The 23,264-nt window shown below is 43.3% G+C and overlaps 1 protein-coding gene across 4 annotated transcripts in view; it reads left to right on the top strand.

The window, feature by feature from the left end:
* The window catches only part of Ttc29 (tetratricopeptide repeat domain 29), a 190,534-nt gene that overhangs the window by 96,443 nt on the left and 70,827 nt on the right, over positions 1 to 23,264 (top strand). For all 4 annotated transcript variants that reach the window (XM_021170294.3, XM_021170292.3, XM_029480810.2 and 1 more), the window contains one exon: positions 15,061 to 15,152. In XM_021170294.3, the coding sequence (XP_021025953.1) occupies positions 15,061 to 15,152 (92 nt within the window). The remainder of the gene's footprint in view (positions 1 to 15,060; positions 15,153 to 23,264) is intronic.

The following is a 23,264-nucleotide window of genomic DNA, read 5'->3' as shown; positions in this document are numbered from 1 at the left end:
AAGTGCCAGGTATTCTATTTTTCAGTTGAAAACCTTTCTCAGAGGAGACAATGTTTAAAATTTTCAAATGAAAAAAAGTGGGATGAGAGGGACAGGCGCTTCGTGTAGATCTAGCTTGCTTCCTTGCCACCTCAGTGGTCATCACAGAGTGAGCTGTCAGTCTGGAGGTCAGACTGACATGTTGGTCCCACCATTTGTAAATTCTGTGACCTTGGAGCCCACTAACCTCCCCCCTCTTGCCTCAGTTTCCTCTCCAGCAGCATGGATGTTACATGAGTTCCCGATTCCCCTCGAAGTGGTGGTGAAGAGGAAGTGACATAGCAAATGAAAGCACTGGGGTCCAGTGCGGTGCTAGGTGCCCCCAGTGCTATGCAACAGTTCAAGAATGATCTTGCTGGTTCAGCGGGCAGATGGTAGGATTCCTGCTCCTGCTGACTCCTGAGATCCTGGACGACGCTCCCAGACAACTCTCCCTGCTTTGTAAAATGGAGATGATATTTATTAATATAGCGTGTTGATGAAATTCCATCAGAACAGTAAGGAGATAATGGTTTATTGGTCCTTATTATTGGTACCACAACTGATTTAGCTATATGTTTTTCCCAAATTTAATTAAACATATTCATTTTCCCTATGAGCTTATATTAGCTTACAGCAGAGCAAGTGTTTATTATGTACATTTTATATGTTTATAATATCATAGATATTAAAAATCAATGTTTTCCTTTAAAACACTATGTAAATAAACATTAATATTTGTCACAAGATTTCAAAGCTAAAATTACTTTTTAATTGTTTACAGTAATAGATACATGGGAATAGGATTCTACTATCTCCGCAGCTAGCGCAGGCTTCAAAATTGGCTTTTAAAGGATCAGAAATACTTTCAAATTGTGGCTCAGGCATCCGGGATTGTGGTTCTGGTTTGTCATGACGCTCTTTGGCCTGGATTCTGTTCAGTCCTTAAATGGCGCTGTGGCGTGACACCATTGTTATAATCTTGATTGATTGACAGCAAGATGGATTGTCTCAGAAAGATTCAGAAGCCTGAGCCTAGCCTCCTCGGGAGCAGCATCAGGCACCATCTTGGCAGGAAGGTGGGAGAGAGCATTAGACAGGAGAGCTGTTGAATGTGGTCACCTCCTCCATGATGAGTGACCACGGTGGGAACAAGAGGTGACTGGACTTTAACCCACAGCCTGCTACCCGTTAAAGGGACGGGCAAGTGCCCCTTCCCTATCTTCCCTTTCAAAGGGTACGCACTGAATCTTTCTTTACCCACTTCTCTGTCATTAGACCCAAGTGCACCTTAACGTATAGGGTGACGTCATAATGTCTCCAAGAACGAACAGCTTACTGCTTCGTGTCTTGTACTAGGAAGCAATGTCTTGGAAAATGTCACATAAGTGACCACTGGGAAATTTCTAGAGGCAAGCCTACCAACGTGACTGGTTAAAAGGTCACTTCAATTGCTGTTTGTGGAAAGGTCTAATATCTCCTCCCTCTCTCCTTGGTGTGTCACGCATGGGGTCAGGGGGTAGGGTGTGCTTTTGCCTCTGGTAGAGTTCCAGAAGTCAGCTTCAGGTGACTTCCTCAATGGCTTTCCATCATACTTTTTGAGACATAGGCCAGCACACTCTGGGTGTCCACCTGCACCGCCACCCTAGCAGGACTGCAGGTACTTGCTGTGTGCTGGGCTTCTCTGTAGCAGCGGACGATCCAAACTCAGTTCTTAGCTTGTGCAGCTGGCATCTCACCAGACGAGCTGCCTCCCAGTCCTGTGCTCTCTCTTAACCCATGCCGGTTCTCTGCAGCCATGGCTGAAATCTAAACCTTGCCTGTAGAGTTTCTCCCCTACCTCAGCTTATTTCCACTGTGAGAGAGAAGCCCCCTCCTTCCACATGACCACTTCCCAATTGTGTAACTGTGGCCCAGTAGCATCGTCTCTATGTGCCTCAGGGTCCCCGCTTTAAAAGATTGGGTAATACTGTGCCTGGTGATTTCAGGAAACTGAGCAGGTTAAAGTGCTAATGGGTGCTAATGGGCCCGGCGAGCCAAGGGAGGGTCAGTAGGAGGTGGTTAAAAAGGTTAAGGATGGACAGACAGGACCTGGTAGGCCATGATAAAAAAACAAGGCCTTTTCCTGATTAAAAAGAGATTGCTTAGGGCTGGCAATCCAGTTCAGTTGGTAGAGAGCTTATGTCTGAGTTATGAAGCTCTAGGATCAACCCATCAGCACCACACAAAACCAGTGTGGTGATGTACATAGTGGTAAACACACTTGGGAGGTGGGAGCAGGGTAAGCAGAAATTCAAGGTTATCCTCAGCTACACAAAGTCCAATTCTAGCCCGGGATACATATTCAGTCTCAAAAAAAAAGACAATATAATAATAGTAATTAATAAAAATAAATGATATTGGCTACAGGCAAAGGAATGACATAAAAGTTCTCATGGTTGGCTATTCTTAGTGATTATAATTGAACAATCTTGATCAAATGGCTGCAGGTGGTAGGCAAAACAATGACCAAAAAGCAGGAAGCTAACATTTAGAACACCAGAAGATCAGAGGCTGCTGCGGCTGTCGCTGACAGCAGAGAGGGAATAGCTTATGGCAACTGAAGTGCAGTATGGCAGTTGTAAGTGAAGCAGGGGTCAGCACAGAGCTGTCCAGGATAGCACAACAGCAAATATGATGGCCAAGCTTAAAAGGCTGACAACCAGTAAACCAAGTTCAAACCCTCTGCCTCCCTCCTGCCCACTGTGCTTCTTAGAATAAGACACTCGGCCTCTCTGTGCTTTGTTTCTCTTGATTACACACTGGGAATATTAATATTTATCTCAAAGGTTTCATGAAGAGCAAACATACAATGAGCAGAGACTCACTGTACATGTAGGATTTAGTCAGTGGTAGTAACTGCCATGGGCTAGGGGCAGCATTGAGCCACCCTGTCCGGAGCCCAAACGTGAGACTCCTTGACACACAGGCATGTAGATCTCAGGAAGGCAGGATTTAGCCAAGGGCCCAAAGCAGATTTAAGCAAAAAGCAATGACAGAAAAGAAGGAAACCCCAGGGGCTGGGAATGAGCAAAGGTCCAGTCATGTGAACAAAGGCCAAAGTTCAGAATGTAATCTGTGGTGAGGTATGGAGATGCTGAGCCTCTGTAACGTTTATAGTCAAGAGACGGGGGCTCAGCTGGGGAAAATGGAGGAGGGGCTATTGTCAAGCACTGCAGTAAAGATCACAGGAGCCCTCTGACCTTTCAGACTCTCGGTGCCTATGTATTGATAAGCAGTTTGGAAATGCTAACGGCAGTGAGATTCTTAGCGTAGGCAGTAGAACGTAAAGTATAAAGATGCTTGGAAGCTATTTGTTTCCAGCTCAGATGGTATTCCAAACTGATCAAAGGCATCGATGGCAAAGAATAAAATAAATTGCACGTCTAAACAAACCGCTAAAGAGTGTTAAATTGATTTAAGTTATTTGAGGGAGTATTAATATTTAAAACATCTGTGTCCGATGCATCTTTATGACCAACTATAGCAATAATAAACATAGTTTCATCCCACCATCCTTCATTGTATAATATTATGCAATAAACTGGGTACAAACTTATGCCTTCACTTTAGAATGGAAGTCTAGGAGTACAGCTGCTTGTTTATGCTTAGACTTCTTGAATTTTATTCAGTCAATAAAAGTACCCTCGATTAAGGCTTTATTGTTCTCTTTGCATAAGTCGAGGTGAATAAAGTACAGTGTCAGGCTTGTATCATTTTTTAAGAAATCCTTCCCTCGCACTCATTCCTTTGTAGTTAATTCAATTTTAAGCAGCACGCATTGAAACTGGTTCCTTCCAGTTCGAGCCAATTTTCTAACTTCTTGATTTGGTACCTTGAGTTTATCTGGAAATATCCTAAAATAGAAAAAGTGCTTTTTATAGGACATAGTGGAGGGGCACAGCATAAATGGAACATCTATCCATGAATGCCTGAGCATCAGGGGGTGTTGGGTCCCCCAAATGTCCCATGTATCATCTGCTCTGACCCTAGTCTAAACAGAGGGGCAGCCAGGCCGATGAGAGGAGATGCTGTGCAATCAAGGGAACTGAGACATCTGGATCACAGCGCATGCTGGAGCATTCCAAGGCATTTCCCAGCCCTTCATGCATCTGCACTTGCCCAGCCCCCACCTTGTCCCCTCTCCCTCCTCCTCTTTCTCTATCTCTGCTCACCTTCATCTTCTGTTGTACTCCCGGCATCCTCCATTCCCCTCGACAAGCCGCCCCATCTGCTTGTGTGCCAGTGCAGTCCTTCCACCATGGGCTTGCTGAGGAATTCCAATTCCACCGCCTCTTTGCCTGTGGTCCCCCTGCCTCTGCCTCCATGCCCTCTCCTCCTGTCACCGCCCAGCGCTCTGTGCCACACTGGCTTGTTTTGTCAATAACCATTTATTTGTTGCTGGGATAGCAGCAGCCATTACATCTGACCTCCCTGTTTCATCAATTATGGATAGATTATTGGATGTGAACATCTGCAAAAGCTTGCTGGCGCACTTCCCTCCTGGCTGAGATTAGATAAAGTACTAAACTGGTGTTTATTGTCAGGCCAAACTCTACTGGGGAGCCAGGGAATTCCAAGACAACTAGCACCCCATCAGCAGTACCCCAAATGGCTTCCTATCACCACCATATCCTCTAGGAGTCCAACCATTTATTATTTACATTTATCACAAGTTGTCATAACGTACTTGATAAAAACTCTCGGTGCCACCTCCTGTCCCATCAGAATGGAAATGGCTCATAAATTGTTTCCTTGTCTCTCCTGTCACTGCGGAAGGGTCATGGACAAAGCCTCCCTGGTGTGGAAGCGATCAGAGGAAACCTTTCCTACCATGTTTTATTTGAAAGGATACAGTTCTCACATACTGACAGGAAAACATGACATTGCAAACATAAATTAGGGTTGCCTGGCTTTTCCAGAATAACGGCTTGAGACAGAAAGGACATGGCGCTGTCCACAGAGCATATGCTCAAAACGCTTCTCAAAACTCCAGTGGATTTCTTAGAAGGGGAAATGAGAATGAATTTTTATTGAATCTTGCCTTCCATGAGAGGGAAATCTCTTTCCGCCAAGGGAAAGAGAGAAATCTCCTCTTTTCATTCAAGAATGTGGAAACCTTCGTAGTATTAGTGCTTGTTTAAAATCTCTGACAAGTGTAGAACATTCCAGAATCCTTCCTGTGAGCTAGCCGTGGTTTCCTTCAAGGCATGTTGTGAGGGACAGTGAGCACCTCACTTGTCACGTGTTCTCTGCAGCCCACCCCCTCAGCCGTGCTCTGTTACCTAAGAGAGGGGCTGCGCTTGTCTCTCATTATTCTTAAGTAAAATGAAGAAGGAAACACCTTACACTCATTTCACAGATAGGGCAAAATTGGTGCAGTTGTTCTCAGACATTTCGATAAGGAGGCCTTGGGTCATCTCAAAATTCATTTATATCCTTTTAAATTTACTCGCTGATGATCCAGCTTTCCAGACTGACTGCCAATTGAAAATGTCCACCCACTTTCCACTGGCCACAGGCATGGAGTGTCATGCTTACTCTTTATTGCAGGGGAGCTAAAGTAAATGTCAGTCCATAGCGTGTCTCAACAGACACTCTTGATGTCTCACTCAGATTCAACCATACCCACCCATGTGACAACACCCAGTGCTAACAGGACTAGGGGTTAAGGGTACAATGGAGAACAAGACAGGTGGGGTTTCTGTCCACCTCACACCAACTCACAAAGACTAATAATTAGATACACAGGACAGTGTGAGTGGAGCTAGGCTAGGGCAAAGACTTGTAGTTCCCTGTGAGAACGCTCTGGGAAAACAAGAGAAAAGCAGGAAAGAACAGTGCAGGCTTGAAGGCTGAACAGTGCAGGCTTGAGGGCTGGACTTGGGGCCTTGAAGGTCCCCAGGCCCAGAGGCTGAGGGAAGCAGGATCCTGATTGACCTGGTGTCTGCTCAGCTGGAGTAAAGGACCTGCAGTCCAGCAAACCCCAGCAGTTTGTAAATGCTGCCATTCCTGCATAAGCAAAGTGCGTAGCAGCCAGCATCTAATCTGATTAGATCTGACGGGCACTAAACATGATGCCGAGTGCCACAGCCATCTCCAACGTTCGTAAGTAACCGAGAACTGGCATTGTGTCTGACGTCATCGCACGAGCAGCTTGATCGTCTGTCACACTCGCTCTTCTTCCTAATAGAGTTTGCAGCTTTTTCCTTAAAGCAACACATGGAACAAACCCTCCAACACTTTACATCTTCAGCTCACTCTGATCATGAAATTCCCGGTGCCTTCCACTCTGTGTTTCTTGCTAGGGCAAGAATGTTCTCACAGAGTTTGTCACTGACACACAAAAAGGGGGGGAAGCTAAAATGACTAACCTGTCACTTCAGCTCTAGATGCTTATTTTGTCTCAAAGAATTTCTCCGTTCTGTTTCTAGAATGAGACTGATTCATTCTACCAAGAAGGAGAGGTAAATGTATAATGCTGGAGGTGCTGCACAGACCGCAGCCCTAGGAATCCCAGGAGTGGCCAACAGTGGGCCCCGTGGAGATGGAGAAACTGAGTTTTCCTAACCCCTGCAGAGCTGGCAGCCACAGAGCACTCCACTGAAAGACTCACTGGCCTCCTCTCTTGGTGGATTCCGCTTTGAACTGCCCCTCCCCCTTCCACCAGTCCTCACTGCTCCACAGTCTGAATGTCCTATGAGGCTGTGATTGAACTAAGTTATCACTCTTATCTTCCACCAAGCAGAAAGTTTTATATCAGGCCACCTCACCGAGAGCCAGAATGCCCATAAATTGACTACCCTTTGGTCATGGGCCTCTGAACAAAAATATAAAACCAAGCCTCCGATGGTTTTCTTTGTGAGAGGTCAAGGGCAGGAAGAGATTTTTCTTCCGAGGAACTGCAAATATAACATAACTCACGCTATGATTGGGCTGCCCATGGTAGAAATCCCTGTGCCTTCTGACTTCCGATATAAAATCACAACAGAGAAGCACAGTGGAACTGTTCCGGTGTAGTATTAGTATTGTCATAGTACAAACTGTAACGAGCAATGTTGGAAATTGTCGGGAGCAATGCGCTTCAATTCATGACTGGGGAAAACTTTGCTTTCCACTTGCATATGGAAATTTATCTCATTGTCTTGAGGCTGAGCATCTTCTCAACAGGCGCTCTTAACCAGTGAGCCATCTTTCCATCCCCTGATGAAGATTTTTTTTAATCATTCATTTTTTTTCAAATGTATGCCTGTGTGTATGCGAGTGCAAGCATGCATGCATATCTATGTGCACATTTGTTGCATGCATATGTGTGTGCACATGTGTGCACAGGGACCTGCAGAAGCCAGATGGTGTTGCATTTCTCCAAGCTGAACTCTCAGGCCACCTGTAGTGGATGCTGAGAACTAAACTTGGCTCCTCTGAAGAGTTGTACCCACTTCCAACCTCTGAGCCATCTCACTTGCCCTTGGATCTGGAATTTTTTTTAAGATAGTTTCTTTATTTACATTCCAAATGTTATCCACTTTCCTGGTTTCTCCTCCAAAAACCCTCATCCCCTCTCCTCTCTCCCTGCTCCCCAACCCACCCACTCCATATTCCTGGCCCTGGCATTCCCCTATACTGGGGCATAGAACCTTCACAGGACCCAGGGCCTCTCCTCCCATTGATGACCAACAAGCCCATTCTCTGCTACATATGCGACTGGAGCCATGGGTCCCTCCATGTGTACTCTTTGGTTGGTGGTTTAGTCCCAGGGAGCTCTGGGGGTATTGGTTGGCTCATATTGTTGTTCCTCCTATGGGGCTGCAAACCCCTTCAGCTCCTTGGGTCCTTTCTCTAGTTCCTCCATTGGGGACCCTGTGCTCAGTCCAATGGTTGTCTGAGAGCATCCACCTCTGTATTTGTCAGGCACTGATAAAGCCCCTCAGGAGACAGCTATATCAGGCTCCTCTCAGCAAGAACTTGTTGGCATCCACAATAGTGACTGGGTTTGGTGACTGTATGTGGGATGGATCCCCAGGTGGGGCAGTCTCTGGATGGCCTTTCATTCAGTCTCTGTTCCACACTTTGTCTCTATAACTCCTCCCATGGGGATTTTGTTCCCCCTTTTAAGAAGGATAGAAGTATCTTCCTTCCTCTTGAGCTTCATGTGGTCTGTGAATTGTATCTTGGGTATTCTGAGCTTCTGGGCTAATATCCACTTCTCAGTGAGTGAATGCCATCTGTGTTCTTTTGTGATTGGGTTACCTCACTCAGGATGAAGGAAAGGCCATCCAGAGACTGCCCCACCGGGGAATCCATCCTCTGAGCAGCAGTAGTGGTCCTACCTGCACTCACAGGCCTGTTCACACTCCTCTGATCTGGAATTCTTAACCTAAAGCTAAGTTGTTGAAAACAAGTAGAGCATATCTTAAATGACTAAACACATCATTCTAGTATCCTAAACTCCAAACCATATTTTTGGAAGGGAGAGTTCTAGGCCATTTGTTTTAACTCCTTCATATACCAGAATCCCAGAGGAACAAAGTTTCTTGTCTAAGGTTCCACAGTGAGCTGCTCTTACAGGGACCAGCACATACTTAGTCTTTCCTGCACCACACCACAGCCTCTGGAGTATGGGCTAGACAGTACAAGCAGTCAATGTGCGGCAATGGACCTGATGATGAATAATGGGTTTTGAAGACTAAAAAGGCACCCTCTCAATGGCCAATATTAGAAGCAGTAAAGTTGTTAGCTACCTCTAATTGAAGAAGGAAATTTCAGAATGTTCAATGCACAATGAAATACAGAAAAGTGAAGTTACACTTACTAAGTTTACAAAGTTACACACTCAGATGGCCTAATGGGTCACTCAGGATAGCATGGCTGTATGAAGGTGTCACTGTTCATAAACATGTCAGAAGCTATGCCTTTGTGGAAAGTGTATATGAACCTTAAGTGGTGTGAGGCCCCCATTCCTAGCATTGCCTACAGTGATTCTCCGTCTCCAGGAAGCTCCCCCTGGATGCTGGTGATGCCCTGGCTGGTCTCAGCCTGTTACTACAGTGCCTGTCAGAAGTCATTAGCCACGGGTTTCTTTGACTAATGTTGCAGCTGATTGTCTGCATCGGGTTCAGACACTGTAAATGACGCAGAAGCGCCTTCTCTGCTTGCCAACTGTGAGGTGGCTGAAGTGGGCTGGCATGCCAGAAATCAGAGTAAATGAATTTCCAATGAGATTTGACAAATGATTTCAAGCTCACGTTGGCAAACCTGACTTTTTAAATTATCTACATTTATTATTATGCAAGTAAAAATCGGTATTGTTTTCTCCTTCCCAAAGAAAAGCTGTGAACTGAGACTAGTGCCTAACTCTTGTTATGAAATAGACGATCTGGGCCTTCTCTGGGGTGTATATAACAAAATGCCAGGCACGCTGCCTTTTTATGGTGGTCAGTGGAGAAAGAAGTAAAAACCATACCCCGGGCAGTGGAATCCTAACTTCTTGTTTACAGGCATATCTGCTGGGTATCCATTATGGCTTCACAAGTGGTGGTTGATCTGAATGGGTTCATTTTGTCTCTTCCAGTCCACTTAGATTTGTGGACAAAAGTAGAGGGAAAGCATTTAAATGTGCTGAACAGTAGAGGTTTTGCTTTTTCCTATCTCTAAACATCCTTGATGACTATGTGCCTGCTGAGGACTGGATGGAGAAAACAGCCGTGTCTCAGGATTGGAAGTCATTATATAGAGGTGGACAGAGTCTCTTGCAGCCTCGAGAGACAGAGTTTTGTCTAAGCACATGGGAGTTGCAGATCTTACCTCAACTCGACCTATAGTTTGTTTATGGAGTTTTCTGGTGATTGTGTGTCCAGTCAGGAAGATTGCTTAAGCAAAGGCCAGGTTGGGGGTTTCTCAACAGTGGCTTTACTTGCATTTTAAGCCACATGATAATTCTTTGTTATGAAGGCTATGATGGGTACCATAGGGCTAGCAGCCCTCCCCCTGATTATAACAACTAAAGTGTTTTCAGATGTTGGCAGATGCCCCTTCGTTTGAGAACAGCTATGTTAGGTGAGCATGAAGGAAAAGCCAGGGTGTCACTTCACTCAGTTCTTAGTGAGCATGCTCAGTCCTATGTTACATAGGAACCTGTAACAGTCCTCCACCAGAGGCTTTGTTAATTTCCATTCACTCATGAGGAAATAGGCTCAGAGAGATGGAGTCACTTGACACACAACTCTCAGTTTCCTAGTAGACCTGCCATTGCCTGTGGAATTTGGGGGCAGTCTGAACACTTGGTATTGAGTTGATACAGCTGCATACCAGATTAGTATTTCTTCCTTCCAGCCTCATGAGCTTCACTGAGTATAAATGTGAAAGGTAAGACTTCTTAATCCATTAGAACACTGCACACTGAGAGTTCTTTGTTCCCATTTCTCTGAGTTATGCTGGCAGATTTTAACCATCCAGGCTACAGTTATGTGTCTAACAAATTCACAACACAAGTCTGTTCAACCAAGTGTCCTTCAGATGTCCACAGATGCTGGTAGACTCTTGTGCATCTCCCTCCATGGTGTGTCTTGTAAAAACAGTCCCAGTCTTTGTCTGGCTTCCGTCACTGATTTCAGTTGACCAGGACTTGCTCACTCCCTGTCAATTTGTTGATCACAGTTCATCTGCTTTCAAAAGCAGATAGGGGGTCACATAAAACTTTTGTACAGAAGCCGAGCAGTCCACATCATGGAGGCCAGAAAAGAGCAGAGGAATGTCTGCACTCTTTCTCCTCTTTTATTCCTCCACAAGCCTACTTGGTCGGTGGACTGGTGCTAAACATGGCCAAGGTAGGTCAACCCCTGCTAGTTCATTCTCTCTAGAGATGGCCCTTTGTACATACCTAGAGATATACTTACTAATCTCCTAGACATCCCCTCCATAAAAGTTTCCTTTATTCACCTGACATAATTGTTATCTCCAAGGCTTACTGCCTCCATTTGCTAATGTAGACCTAGTCCTGGAAGCTTCTAGCCTCTGTACAATCTTACTTAGTCCTAGAATGTTTTGAACTCTGAGACTTACTGATAAATAAGGTCACTATTTCTTTCTCTTACTGAGCTGTTTCTGGCTGGTTCAACTCAGCTGTTCTGGCTCAAACTCTTCCACAAGCTACCTGATTCAATGTGGTTTCTCTCAGCCTCTGACTGAATTGTTCTGCCTCATTTCATACTAACTCTAGCAGTTTGTTCTAATCTTCTGGCTCATTCTCATTCTCTTGCTCATTCTGTGTCTAGCTTGTTCACCCCTGTCTAGCTTGTTCTCTCTTCAGTCTGTCTCTGTAAAACTCTCCTGGTGAAACTGCCTTCTTCAATTTTCTCCCTCTCCATGCTGTTCCACTTTCCCTCTCCACTCTACTGTACACTCTCTAAACTCTACTATATTCCTGGACTGTACTCCCTTCTCCTGTGCTGTCTGTCTCTCCCCCTTAAGTAGCTTTCCTTTCCTCTCTCTTCTCATGATAATTGAGGATATCCTATTCTGTCAAATCTTTCTCTGATTCATCACTTTGTCTGCCACTCAATTAGGTGTCACTTTCAAATATGGGTACTTTCTTCTACAAACTAACTTTACCTTCATTGTTTGGGATTAAAGGATTGTACTAAGGGTATGTCTCTATTCCAGCCAGAGGGATTAAAGGTGAGTGCTAAGGCTGAGTCACACTCTAACTAGAAACAGGTTTTTGTTTTTGTTTTGTTTTGTTTTGTTTTCAGTAAAAAAATACAATCTCTGGGTTCATGGTGTGTGATCAAATATACTGCAACACCCCTTAATAGTATTAAGGTGATGAGATTAATCATCTCATTAGCTTTCCACAAATTAGTATAAAACACTTCTATGTTCCACAAAATTCATAATTTCATCCTATTTTTCTACTTAAAGTCATATTTTTTCTTTTTACTTTTATAAAACTTATTTCCTCTGTCCTTAGATTTCTCCAACTTGCATGTCTCTTCTCTTGAGCTCATGTTCCTGGTAGGTAGGTAGGTAGGTAGGTAGACCACCTTAGACCAAATCTTCAACAAGATACCCAGTGTGACTCTCATGTACACGAATGCTTCTCTGTTTGGAAAAAAAAAAAAAAGAATCATGCCTTTTCAATTGCCTATGTACCTCTTGGTTCTCAGGCAACTGTTTAAAGAAATACCAGATTCATCGCAAGCCACAAAATAAATTTGTTGTCTTTACTTTGGGGAGGGAAACTCTTGCACGGGGCTGCTCCTGGAGGCTGAGGAAGAAATTAAGAGTTCTGGTTGTTTAGTGTGTAGACTATGTACTATGATGTATGTAATCACAGTACCCATATGACAGCTTTTAGAGAGAGGCTTTCTCCTTTAAGGAGGAAATTAAATACAAAGAATTCTCCTGGCCTGCATGTTGGAATATGGGACAGGTATGGAAGAGCAGTTGCTGGGTATTATATCCGTAGCTCCAGCTACTCAAGAGGCTAAGGCAGGGTTGATTGAGCCCAGGGTATGGGGCCAGCTTGGAAATGGAGTAAGATTCCATCTTACAAAAAGAGAGAAAGGGAGCAAGAGATAGGAGGACACTCAGGTTAGTGTTCACCCTGGGAGACCTGAGCAAGAGATAGGAGGACACTCAGGTTAGTGTTCACCCTGGGAGACCTGAGCAAGAGATAGGAGGACACTCAGGTTAGTGTTCACCCTGGGAGACCTGAGCAAGAGATAGGAGGACACTCAGGTTAGTGTTCACCCTGGAGACCATATCCATCACCATGAAGAAGCTACAGGATAACTGGGAACATGAGAGAGTTTCACTGTGTAAGCCCAGTTCATGCCCTGGAGAAACCTGCCTCAGGTCACTGCTGATTCATGTAGTTATATTGGGCCAAAGTTTGCACTAATGCATAGATGCTCTCAGTGTTGAAAACAAATCACCATTATAAGATTTTGTAAGCTTTAAAATAATGTCAGGGCCAGGATGACAGTTTTTATGGAAAGAAAGCAAATGAACTATTTTGGGTATAAAATATTTTAATAATTAGCTTTCAATTTAAGATTTTAAAATGTCACCTAAAAATATGTGGACCAAAATAAAGTCCTATAAAGTCTCTTCCTAGGTATTTTTATATACCAACTCAACAAGGTTTCTTACAAATTTAAAACATTCAGTGGTTCCATCTCATACCTCAGAGCAGCTTCAGTGTAGGCACCTCAGGTTAAGCCCAAGAACTGTCGTCGGCTGTGGGGCGGAATGAAAAGGATACCCTCAGGTTCCTACGGAGCTTCATTAACAGGCCTAAAAATAAGGATGAAGGGTAATGATCAGGCCTTGTATATTTTTAAATTGCTAAGGGAGGGCTATCAACGTAGCTCCATAGGTGAAGTGCTTACTGTGCAAGTGTGAGAACCTGAGTTTAGACCTCTAGCACCCATACACACCAGATATGGCAGTGTGCATCTTTACGTGCAACATCCCTGCAGCAAGACGAGAGGCAGCAAGTCCAAGGAAGCTCATGGTGCAAACTCTCTCTGTTACACAGCGAGAACAACGTGGACAGAGAGCTCTGAGACCTGCAGCTGGCCTCTGGCCTTCATACACGTGCCATGGTGCATGTATGTCCACATGAACACACATACATACACACACAAAGGCAAAAATGATAAAAACATAATATATGCATTCTTTTTTTCTTGTTTTTTTGAACATTATTACCATAAAACAATAACAAGTTGGGAAGTTGTTAGTGGAGACCCAGTTATACCATATCTTATAAATGAATGCAATTGCTACATGTGAATTAAAATTGTTGAAAGTGTTTTCAAAATTTAGAACACTGGGGGCTCAAAAAGAATCAAAACCAGGGTTGGTGTGAACCCATGGGTAGGTCTTAGCTCGAGCTTCTAAACCACAGATCTGCTTCTGGAGAGGGATCACGGTGATGTCATTGTCATTTCCCACATGTTAACTCTGAAGAAATAAAGATAAATGTGACATAAAAGCAGATGGGGGTAAGGGAAGGAAGAAGACAAGCAAATGGGGAGAAGAGTGTGTGCATGAATCAAAGAAACTGGAGGGAAAAGGTCAGCGAGGAACATGAGCCCTGCCTTAGAGCTCACCCCTCCTGCTGTCTAACTCAGACAGAGCACACCAGGCAGATGCACGCCCCACCCCCACCCCTCACCCTCTCACATGCCTGAAAGTGACTTTCACTAATTCTTTCTTAGAAAATGTGCAAAAAGGATTTCCATGGAGGTCCTTGGAGATTTCCTGTGTCCTCATGTGTGTAATAGGTTGGGTCATGTAACAATAAGAAAGAAGAGAGGGCGGGGGAGATGTTGGTTTCTATATTTTCCTCCCCTGACCAGGGAATGGAGGGGCAGGGGGTAGAAATTAAAAAGAAGAAAATGACAGCGCATAGTGATGTCAGTGTTGAATTAAATTAAGATCATATGTTTGGCTGTGGCAGCTGCAATCTTTTGATTATCAGGGAAATTGCTGGTAATGAAGTACATTTGTAAGAAATATTTTTAGTGTGAGCTATATACACATAACACTGCAAGACAAGGCTCTCCTAAAATGACAGATTAAGAAAAGGCCTATTGCCTAAATCCATTCTTTTCAAAGAGCTATTTATAGGAAGAACCATGATATTTGAACTTCCATAGTAGGACATTCTGATAGGACTTACATTACCTTAGGTAATAGTCTCCGTATTGTAAAATAATGCTGTAAAGCAGTCAATTATTTATTCACAGCTACATTATATAAACAGGATGGTTTGGAGAATTGGGATGGGGAGGGGGTTATTTTTACAAAAGGAAGACTTCACTGTCATGGCTCAAAGACATGTCCATGAAACAAGCCACAGCACAGCCCCAAATCAACCAAGTCAACAGAAAGAGACATTTTGGAAATGACTAATGTTAGTCTTCTCTGTTATGATGTGTCTGTCACCCTCAGATGTGGACAGGTGATCCACTCAGCATGTTCCTCTCCCCACAGGTGCTCAATAGGTACAGTGAGATCTCCACAAGTCTGGATGACGATCATAGCCTGGGGAGAGCCTATGAGGCAATCGCCAAGGCCCTGCAGAGGTAAGCTAGCACAGCGGTCCTGCTGTCTCTGTGGAGTCACCCAGCTGTGAAAGACTTAAATTGTTTGAGGTCTGTCGCTTTCCATCACTGCCTGCTTAAATTTTAAGCAGTGCCCTTCTTAAGTGACCCTTTGGTCGTAAGTTACTTTAATCCAGTGTGGTATTGTAGAAAGATGCATTCAAAGTCTTCTCTGTCTGTCCCTTCTATGTGTAAGCTCCCTTTTGGTTTTCTGTAAGCTTAGTGATGACCTTGAATGAACCAGAGAAAGAAAGAAAAAAAATCAGGTCACATCTCACAGGCAAGGAACTCAGAGAGCCTGGTGTCAGGCAGTGCCTTTCAGTGCTGTGACTTGCCTAACCTTTCCTGAGCATTTTGGGAAGAGTTCCATTTAAACTTCCACCAGGCTCCATCCATTAAGCAAACCTGGATTAACAGCTGGGAGCAAACATGCCCAACTTTTCATACGAAACAGAAAAGTTACCAACAGTCTCTGGGATCAGCTTCTGATATATATCCTTTGGTGGAAAACTTCGTGATTATCCCTCACTTCCTGCAAGGCAGCCATCATTCATCATAAAACGTAACTGCATGCAAGCCACTCACAATACCAAAAGTCACCAAATGTAGAGTCTTGGTTTTCAATAGTTACCTTAGATCCAAAATGTAGCCTGTTCAAAATAATAGGACTAGTAGCAGGTGTAAATATGCTACATTGTAACTACGCATTAATCTTTCATTGTTAATATATACAGGACAGTCTGAAAAGGTGAGGTGTTAATGAAAGGCATTGTGCCTAGATGCTTGATGAACTAAAAGTAGAATCATAATATTAAATACTGTATATACAATACTAAATACATAAATACTACAAAGATAAGAATCACTACTTAAAATGCCAGTACCAATGAAATGGAGGGAGTACTATATAATATCAGTTAAACATGGTCATTGCTAGACAAATGTCTCAGGAGAAGGCATACTAATGAGAGTATGGATTTTTACTGGAGAGAGACAGGGCCAGCCACATGTGAGGGAAGCAAGCAGTCTGTAAGTGGGCCCTCATAATACACATAGTGACCAGTCCCCAAAAACCAACCCAGTTGTCTTGAAAGGTCCACTTTCCAAATAACAGCTGAGGTGAGATCGGTTCGTCTCCAGCTTAATACCTGTTTGGACTGACTTAGTGATTCTGTGCGCTTCTTTATTCAGTTCATTTCAGCTGCTAAATTACTTGCTTTTGGTCTCATCACTGTCCCAAACCAGTAGATCTTATATGTATATATAGTGTGCATGCGTGTGTGTGTGTGTGTGTGTGCACGCACGCGCGTGCGTGTGCACTGCATGTGTGCCTGATGCTCACAGAAACCAGAATAGAAGAGTCCTCTAGGACTAGAGTTATATGTAATTGTTAGCAACCATGTGGGTACTGAAAATCGAACCCTGAAACAGCAGTCACATGCTCTACCTGTTGTGCTATCTCTCTCTTCCCCAGAGTCGTTAGATTCCTCATCTTTGTAATGACAAGTTTGACCTAGGTTTGCACAGTGATATTAATGTCTTCCTTCACATGCTTATAAAATAATTCTTACAAATCAAAATAGCCATTGCACCCCACACAGCTAAAGAGATGAAACCCTCGAGGGAATGTTTTCCTTCAAAAACCTTCTCTCCGCATTTGCTATGTCACGGGATAAATGCTGTGATGGCCTTTGGTTACTGGTGGCTCTTGTATTTATTTTTGAAATGTCTAGATGCTAAAGGTTGGCTTCCAGTTATCTGCAAAGGTTCGTTGTATGTCTCATCTGGGATATTTCAGTCTGTACTTCAGAATTTGAATTCCTCATCTGTCCAGTCAAAGCTGAAGGGACAGATTATCAGGGTAAAAATCCTGCTAACCTGGAAACTTTGAAAACAAAGATAATCAAATGTGTTAGAGATGGGCAAGGCTGTAACTGTCCATGACAGGCCATGAAGTGGGAAGCTTTTCCTAGGAGTGAGGACGATCCTTTTTTATATTTTCAGCAGCATGGAAAACAGCTCTGGGGATGAGCCAGTTAAGAAAGTACTTGTTGTACATAAAGACCTGTGTTCAGGCCTCCAGCATCCACGTAAAGGCCAGGCATGGTGCTGCATGCTATAATCCCAGCACTGTCAAGACAGGCAGATCCTTGGGGCTGGCTGGAGAGCTAGTCTAATAGATGAGCCCCAGGTTCCATAAGAGACCCTGTCTCAAAAAAAATGTGGTAAGCAATCGGGGAAGACTCCTAACATTGTCCTTTGGCATACACACACACACACACACACACACACACACACACACACACAGACTTACACACACACATACAGAGAGGGGGAAAGGAGAGAGAGGGGATGGGGGAGGAGAGAGAAAGGGGGGGAGAGAAACAGAAAGAGACAGAAACTTAAAGAGGCAAAACCAGATTCACATCTTATTTTATGCCAAATAAAACTAATTCCACTTATAGAAATTGCCCTCTACTAAAGTATAGGAAAACTTTCGATGATTTGTGCACAGACAGACAAGCATCTCTGTAGAATGCAGGAGGGCACAGGCACGTTTTTTCTGGAGTCACAGGAGAAAATGTCCCAGGCCATGATCTTCCCAAGCCAGAGCTGCCATTTTGCAGCCTTGACTCATGGGAGCCTTCAGAGGAGCGTGGCCCTGGTCAAGGACAGCATGTCCTGTTAACATCTCTTCAATGTTCATTCAAACAAACGATCTGGTCAACAGCAGCAGCCTGGCTATTTGGAAATCTTTGGTTTAAATCAATCTGTTAAAGCCAAAACTGTGATGTGTTTTGTGGTCATTTTTAGGAAGATGGCTGCTTTGAAGGGTTGATATTAACTTTGATAAACATGTCTACACACGTATGCTGGTACATGCTGATTCCATTCACAGTACTGAACTGTCCTTCTGTGCTTAGCAGCATCACCCAGGAAGTAACACAGGCAAAATAGAAGAAATTATGGCTGAGATGGCTGAGAAATAAATCAGGTTGTGTGTGCAGCTTAGCATTCCCCTAAATCTAGCCTTCTTTCCTAACCTGCAAGTGATTGGAACAGTTTCGCTAATGGCAGTCCTAGCTCTATAAACATATTTTATCTCTTTAAAGGAAATGGAGGGGGAGAGCCATGTCTAGGATAAGTGGGTGTCCAAGTCCATCAGCTGAGTGTGCGTGAAGGGTGTATAAGCTGGAAGCTTCTAAAATGGTTACAAGAATTTATACTAAGTCTTTAGTTGGGAAACCTACTACATTCTCTCAAGATAGGATTTGGTGATATGAAGTCACCCTTCCTTCTAAGGTCAGACCTGGTGTGACTTGCAAAGAAAAGCTTCAATAGTGAGCATCTTTTTTTTTTTTTGCTATTAATGTAAATAATATACACTGAACAAGGGCTTAAGCAGAGTAAAAATAAATAAATAAATAAATAAATAAATAAATAAATAAATAAATAAACATTTACAATGGCATTTCTTCCTTACTTGCCAGAGTAGTGAAGAAAATAGTCCATTTTCAAAGAGCCTTGTGACACTACTCTAAAAGTCAGTTGTGACTCATAAAGGAAAGGTGACATGAGAAATTACCAAGTAAACATTACTATTTGTCATCATTATTATTTTAGCAAGAGGTGGTACAAGTTCACAAAAGCAGGAAATCCCTTAATTTTCCTTACAGAATGTGTATGCTTGTATATTCTCACTTAACTAATCCATCTGTTGAAATGCCACAGCTCTTCAACAGAATCAGGATAGCTCCCTAAGAGAACGTAGAAAAGAAAGAATCCCACATCCACCTTAGGCACCGCTCCCCTGTTTCTGGGTTTATTCCATGCCCATTGTAAATTTTCTCACACACTTGACTTAAATGATTTCCTGGAAAACTTTCCACAGTAGAGATCTTCAAATCAATTTCAACAAAGTTTCCAGTGTGAAAATTACTCTCTCTGTTATAGCCAAAGATTAATTTCTCTTTGCTTGAGAGAAACGACACGCCCTAGTAATTTTCATATATTCTCGAAAATGGAACATCCAGGCTTCGAAGTGAAATTTGCTAAAAATGACACGGGGAAAAAAAAAAGACCGCCAGAAACATTTCTATTAATTCTCAGAATTAAGAATGGCATTTTACATTTTCTCTTGCCGCAGATCCCATTTGCCTTATTACTTTCGTCTGTGGCCCACAAACTTGGTGGCACAATCAACAAACCCCTCCGTGGCCGTTCATCTCTGCTCGCCTTGATTTCTTCTCTCTGAGTAAATGATTAAGTTTTCATGCATTGGTTCAACCAAAATCTATGCTCAGTCAACCACATCCTTTATTGATTACTTCTTCAGCAAACACTAGGCCAAGTGTGATATACATAATTGGACAGTTGTCAGGGGACGTGGGTGTTAACGGTCCTATTTTCCCAGTTGGAAACTGGAATCACCTTGATACACAAATATTCTGCCCTGTTTCATTCTCATTCTTTGGATCGAGGAGTCCAGGTCCTCGGAATATATGTTTTTAACTCTCTGAGGTCTGCTTGAATGAATTTAATGATTATATCATATAATCTGCTGTTGAAGTCGCACCTGTGCACTGCATATAGGAAAACTGGAATTAATATTTGTCTAACATTTTAACCTTGTCTTTGAACTTATATAAATAATCTGTAGCCTTTCTCTAGAGAAAAAATTGAATCCTACCTCCCACCAAGGACTGACTAGCTTCTGAATACACTGCTAACGCCCATGCTTGCAGGCTTCCTTTCCGCCCATGCTGTTTATGTCCCAGTAGCTGGATGGGTGGCCTTGATGTGGGGCTCCACAGCCCCTGAGTGGAGAACATAACTTAGAACAAGAGGACCTTCTGCCATGGCCTTAGGACAAAGTCCAGGATGATTCTGCACATTTGAGAAATCCTTGCTTCCGAGGGTCTGGAGAGAAGTTCTAAATACCCAGTAATCATTATGTTTATACTGGTTTGCATTTTCCCACTAAACTTCTTTTTGAAGTGCTGTTTAAGAACAATATGATTTAACTAATCCTCAAGAGGCCAAGCCTAATCAAAACTGTACTTCCATCCAAAATCATACCCAGCTTTCAAGGAAGATTAAACACACATAAGTTTTGCCAAGTGTGTTTTAGATAAACACCAACAGTGAATTTTTCCTATGGTTTTAAAGTGGTATGTAAAAAATTTTGCCTTCTTTATGTCAATGTTATATACCGAAAAAGAGCTTGAAAAGTTAACATCAGTTTGCTAAAATAGTCTTAGCCCTAGAAATATCATTATGCTCTATATTTTCCTATCATTTTGGCTTATATGCTTTACTTATGGTCATTGAATTTATCAATAGTTTATATTCTTCTTTTCCCAATTCATCTTAGTTTTGTAGACAGTTAATTTCTAAAATGCATTTAAAAAAATTTTTGAAATCATAATTACATCATTTTCTCTTTCTCCTTCCTCTTTCTAAACCCTCCCATATACTACCCACCCCCTGCTTTCTTTCATATCATAGCCTCTTTTTCTTTAATTGTTGCTACATACATGTGCGTGTGCACATGTGTGTGTAGATACATACTCCTAAATACATAAATACAACATGCTCAGTTTGTGTAGGGTTAGCAATCCCAAACAAAGAACTACAAGCAACTAAGAAATGCCGAGATCCGAAGAAATACTCTCCCCCAGGGAAAAGCACACTGACTGGTTGGTTATCTAATACCAAATGGCCTTCCCTGAAAACATACAGACAGATACTCGAGTTACAATAAGCAGTGAGCCTAGCCTCTCTTTATAGTTTGACGTATGTGCCACAAACAGCACAGGTTTTCTAGACAATCAACCATCCCCCAGTCTGGAAGATGATTCGTGATTCTGGTGTGAAAAAATGATGCATACAGAATCAAGAAAGGCAGTAGTCACAACTCTGGGGAACATGAAATTCCATTTCTGCTCTGTAGAGCATTGGTTTACCAACAAGCAAGGAAGGATGTATTTGATAGGATCTAATAGCCAGGACTCCGCGTGCCTGTTGGGCTGAGCATTCACTAGCGTATCGCATAGCGGAGGTTTCCACTGTGGATGCTGAGCTACACAGGGTTTGTGTCTCGTGGTAGACAGTCTCCAGCAGAGCCATAGACAATCACTTGTTACTTCACTGACGGTCACTGTTGGAACCCTGCCATGTACCGAACTGCTCATTTACACAACTTTTAGAACTGAGCTATTCATAATCATGTGAAAAATGAAGAAACTGGAGTTTTCTCTAGGTCTAGAACTTTAATATTATCAAAAGAGGACAACAAGAGGAGGTACCAAGTGTGTGTGTGGCCTGGCTCCTAATGTCCATCCGCTGACTTTAACGTCATCTGGCTGCTCTAGGAACAAACTGACTGGCAAAAAGAAAATGTTTCCCTCCGCACCTGTTGCAAGCAGGTGCCCAGACACGACTTCTACGTCATCTCATTTCATAGTCTTATGAATCACCCCAATAGCAGTGCATTGTTACAGAGTTGGAAGTATATGTAGTCATTTTATAGAGAGAAAAAAATGGAGCCATACTTAGAAAACAGCTTTTCTAAAAAAAGAGACAGAAACAGAGACAGACAGACAGAGACACACAGAGAGAGAATTTTAAAAGTAAAGAAAAACAGAAAAAAATGAAGAAAAAAAGGAAGGAAAATGTCTACATATAATGTTACTGTGGGGCAAAATTGACTAATTTGTTTAATGAACACTTTTCCCACTATGTTGTGACAGAATTCCCTAAAGAACTACCACACGCATCATCTGTCTTCTCAGCAGGTGCTTCCTGGGACTGAGCACGAGAAGGGAGCCACCTCCTGTGTGTGAGAGCAGCTGGCAACAGGAAAGGCAGATCTGAAGTCCAGGCAAACCAGAGCACCCCAAGATAGAGATTTGCCAAACACTGGTGCAGAACAGGTCGCACCATGTGGTGTTTGAGATGCACCCAAGAGAGCCATGCATTGTAGGGAGAGCAAGATGCTGCGTGCACCTCTGGGGGGTTGGGGGGAGAACCCTGCCTGGGCTCAGGGTCAGGGTGAGATCAGAAGCAATGCAGAGAGAGAGCAGAGATGGTCAGGATGTGCAGGTCAGTGAGTGAGGAGGACAAACATCTGGAGAAAGAATCTGGGATGGTTCACTATAGCGCCCCCTGGCCTGTGTGTGCCAGCCCTAGGTGAGGGTGGAGGAGGAGGCAATGGCCTGTGGGTTTAACAGTGTACTGAGTGTCTGTTATCTACAGTTCAACATGCATTCCACAGTGCGCATTCCACTTTAAGATTTATATGAATACTTGATCGGTATTGTGCTCATGAGATTTGACTTTAAATTCCTTCTAATTGCCCTTTAAGAGCAAATTTACCCTTCCCATACCAGTCTTGCTCTTACCAGGACTGTCAAATCAAGCACTGCAGGATTTTAGCTACTTTGTGTCATTCATAGGGGCAGTCACAGTTCAAGTCCCATATAGTTTTACATTCACCCCACCAAGCTGACAGAGAAACCCTTTGGTTATAAGACATCCACTAGACTTTTGAAGTTTAGAGTTTGCTTGCCTGCTTGTGAGACACTGTTTCCTGTATCTCAAGCTAGCCTGTAACTCACAAGGATGGCCTTGAACTTCTGATGCCCCCACCCTGACCCCTGTCTCTACCTCCCCACGACTAGGATGGCACATGGTTGATGTGGGGCTGGAGATAGAACTCAGGGCTTTGATATCACAGACAGCCTCCCTACCAGTTGAGCTGCACTCCCACCTCATTAAGTCCCCTGACTGCAATTCGTCTGGGAACTCCAAGTGTCCCCATGACTGAGGCTGCCTCACTTTTCCTTGATGCTTAGCTCTCATGTGGACTCTGTCTTTCCTCTATCCAACTTTCAGCCATGGTTGCCTCCAAAACTATTTGAGTGACTAGCATATGCCGTGGACTCAGCTGGAAGGTGCAGGTCTCCTTGAGTATTTTGCTAGAAATACTTACTGAGTGTGACTTCAGTGATGCCTGAAATGTTACTGCTGAGAAACTCTTGCAAAACAGTATGCACCGTGTGTGTGTGTGTGTGTGTGTGTGTGTGTGTGTGT

The sequence above is a fragment of the Mus caroli genome, unplaced genomic scaffold (assembly GCF_978045245.1).
Source record: "Mus caroli unplaced genomic scaffold, Mus_caroli_1 scaffold_10, whole genome shotgun sequence".
Taxonomy (NCBI): domain Eukaryota; kingdom Metazoa; phylum Chordata; class Mammalia; order Rodentia; family Muridae; genus Mus; species Mus caroli.
The sequence above is the reverse complement of the archived record's forward strand: the minus strand, read 5'-3'. Positions and strand labels throughout refer to the sequence as shown.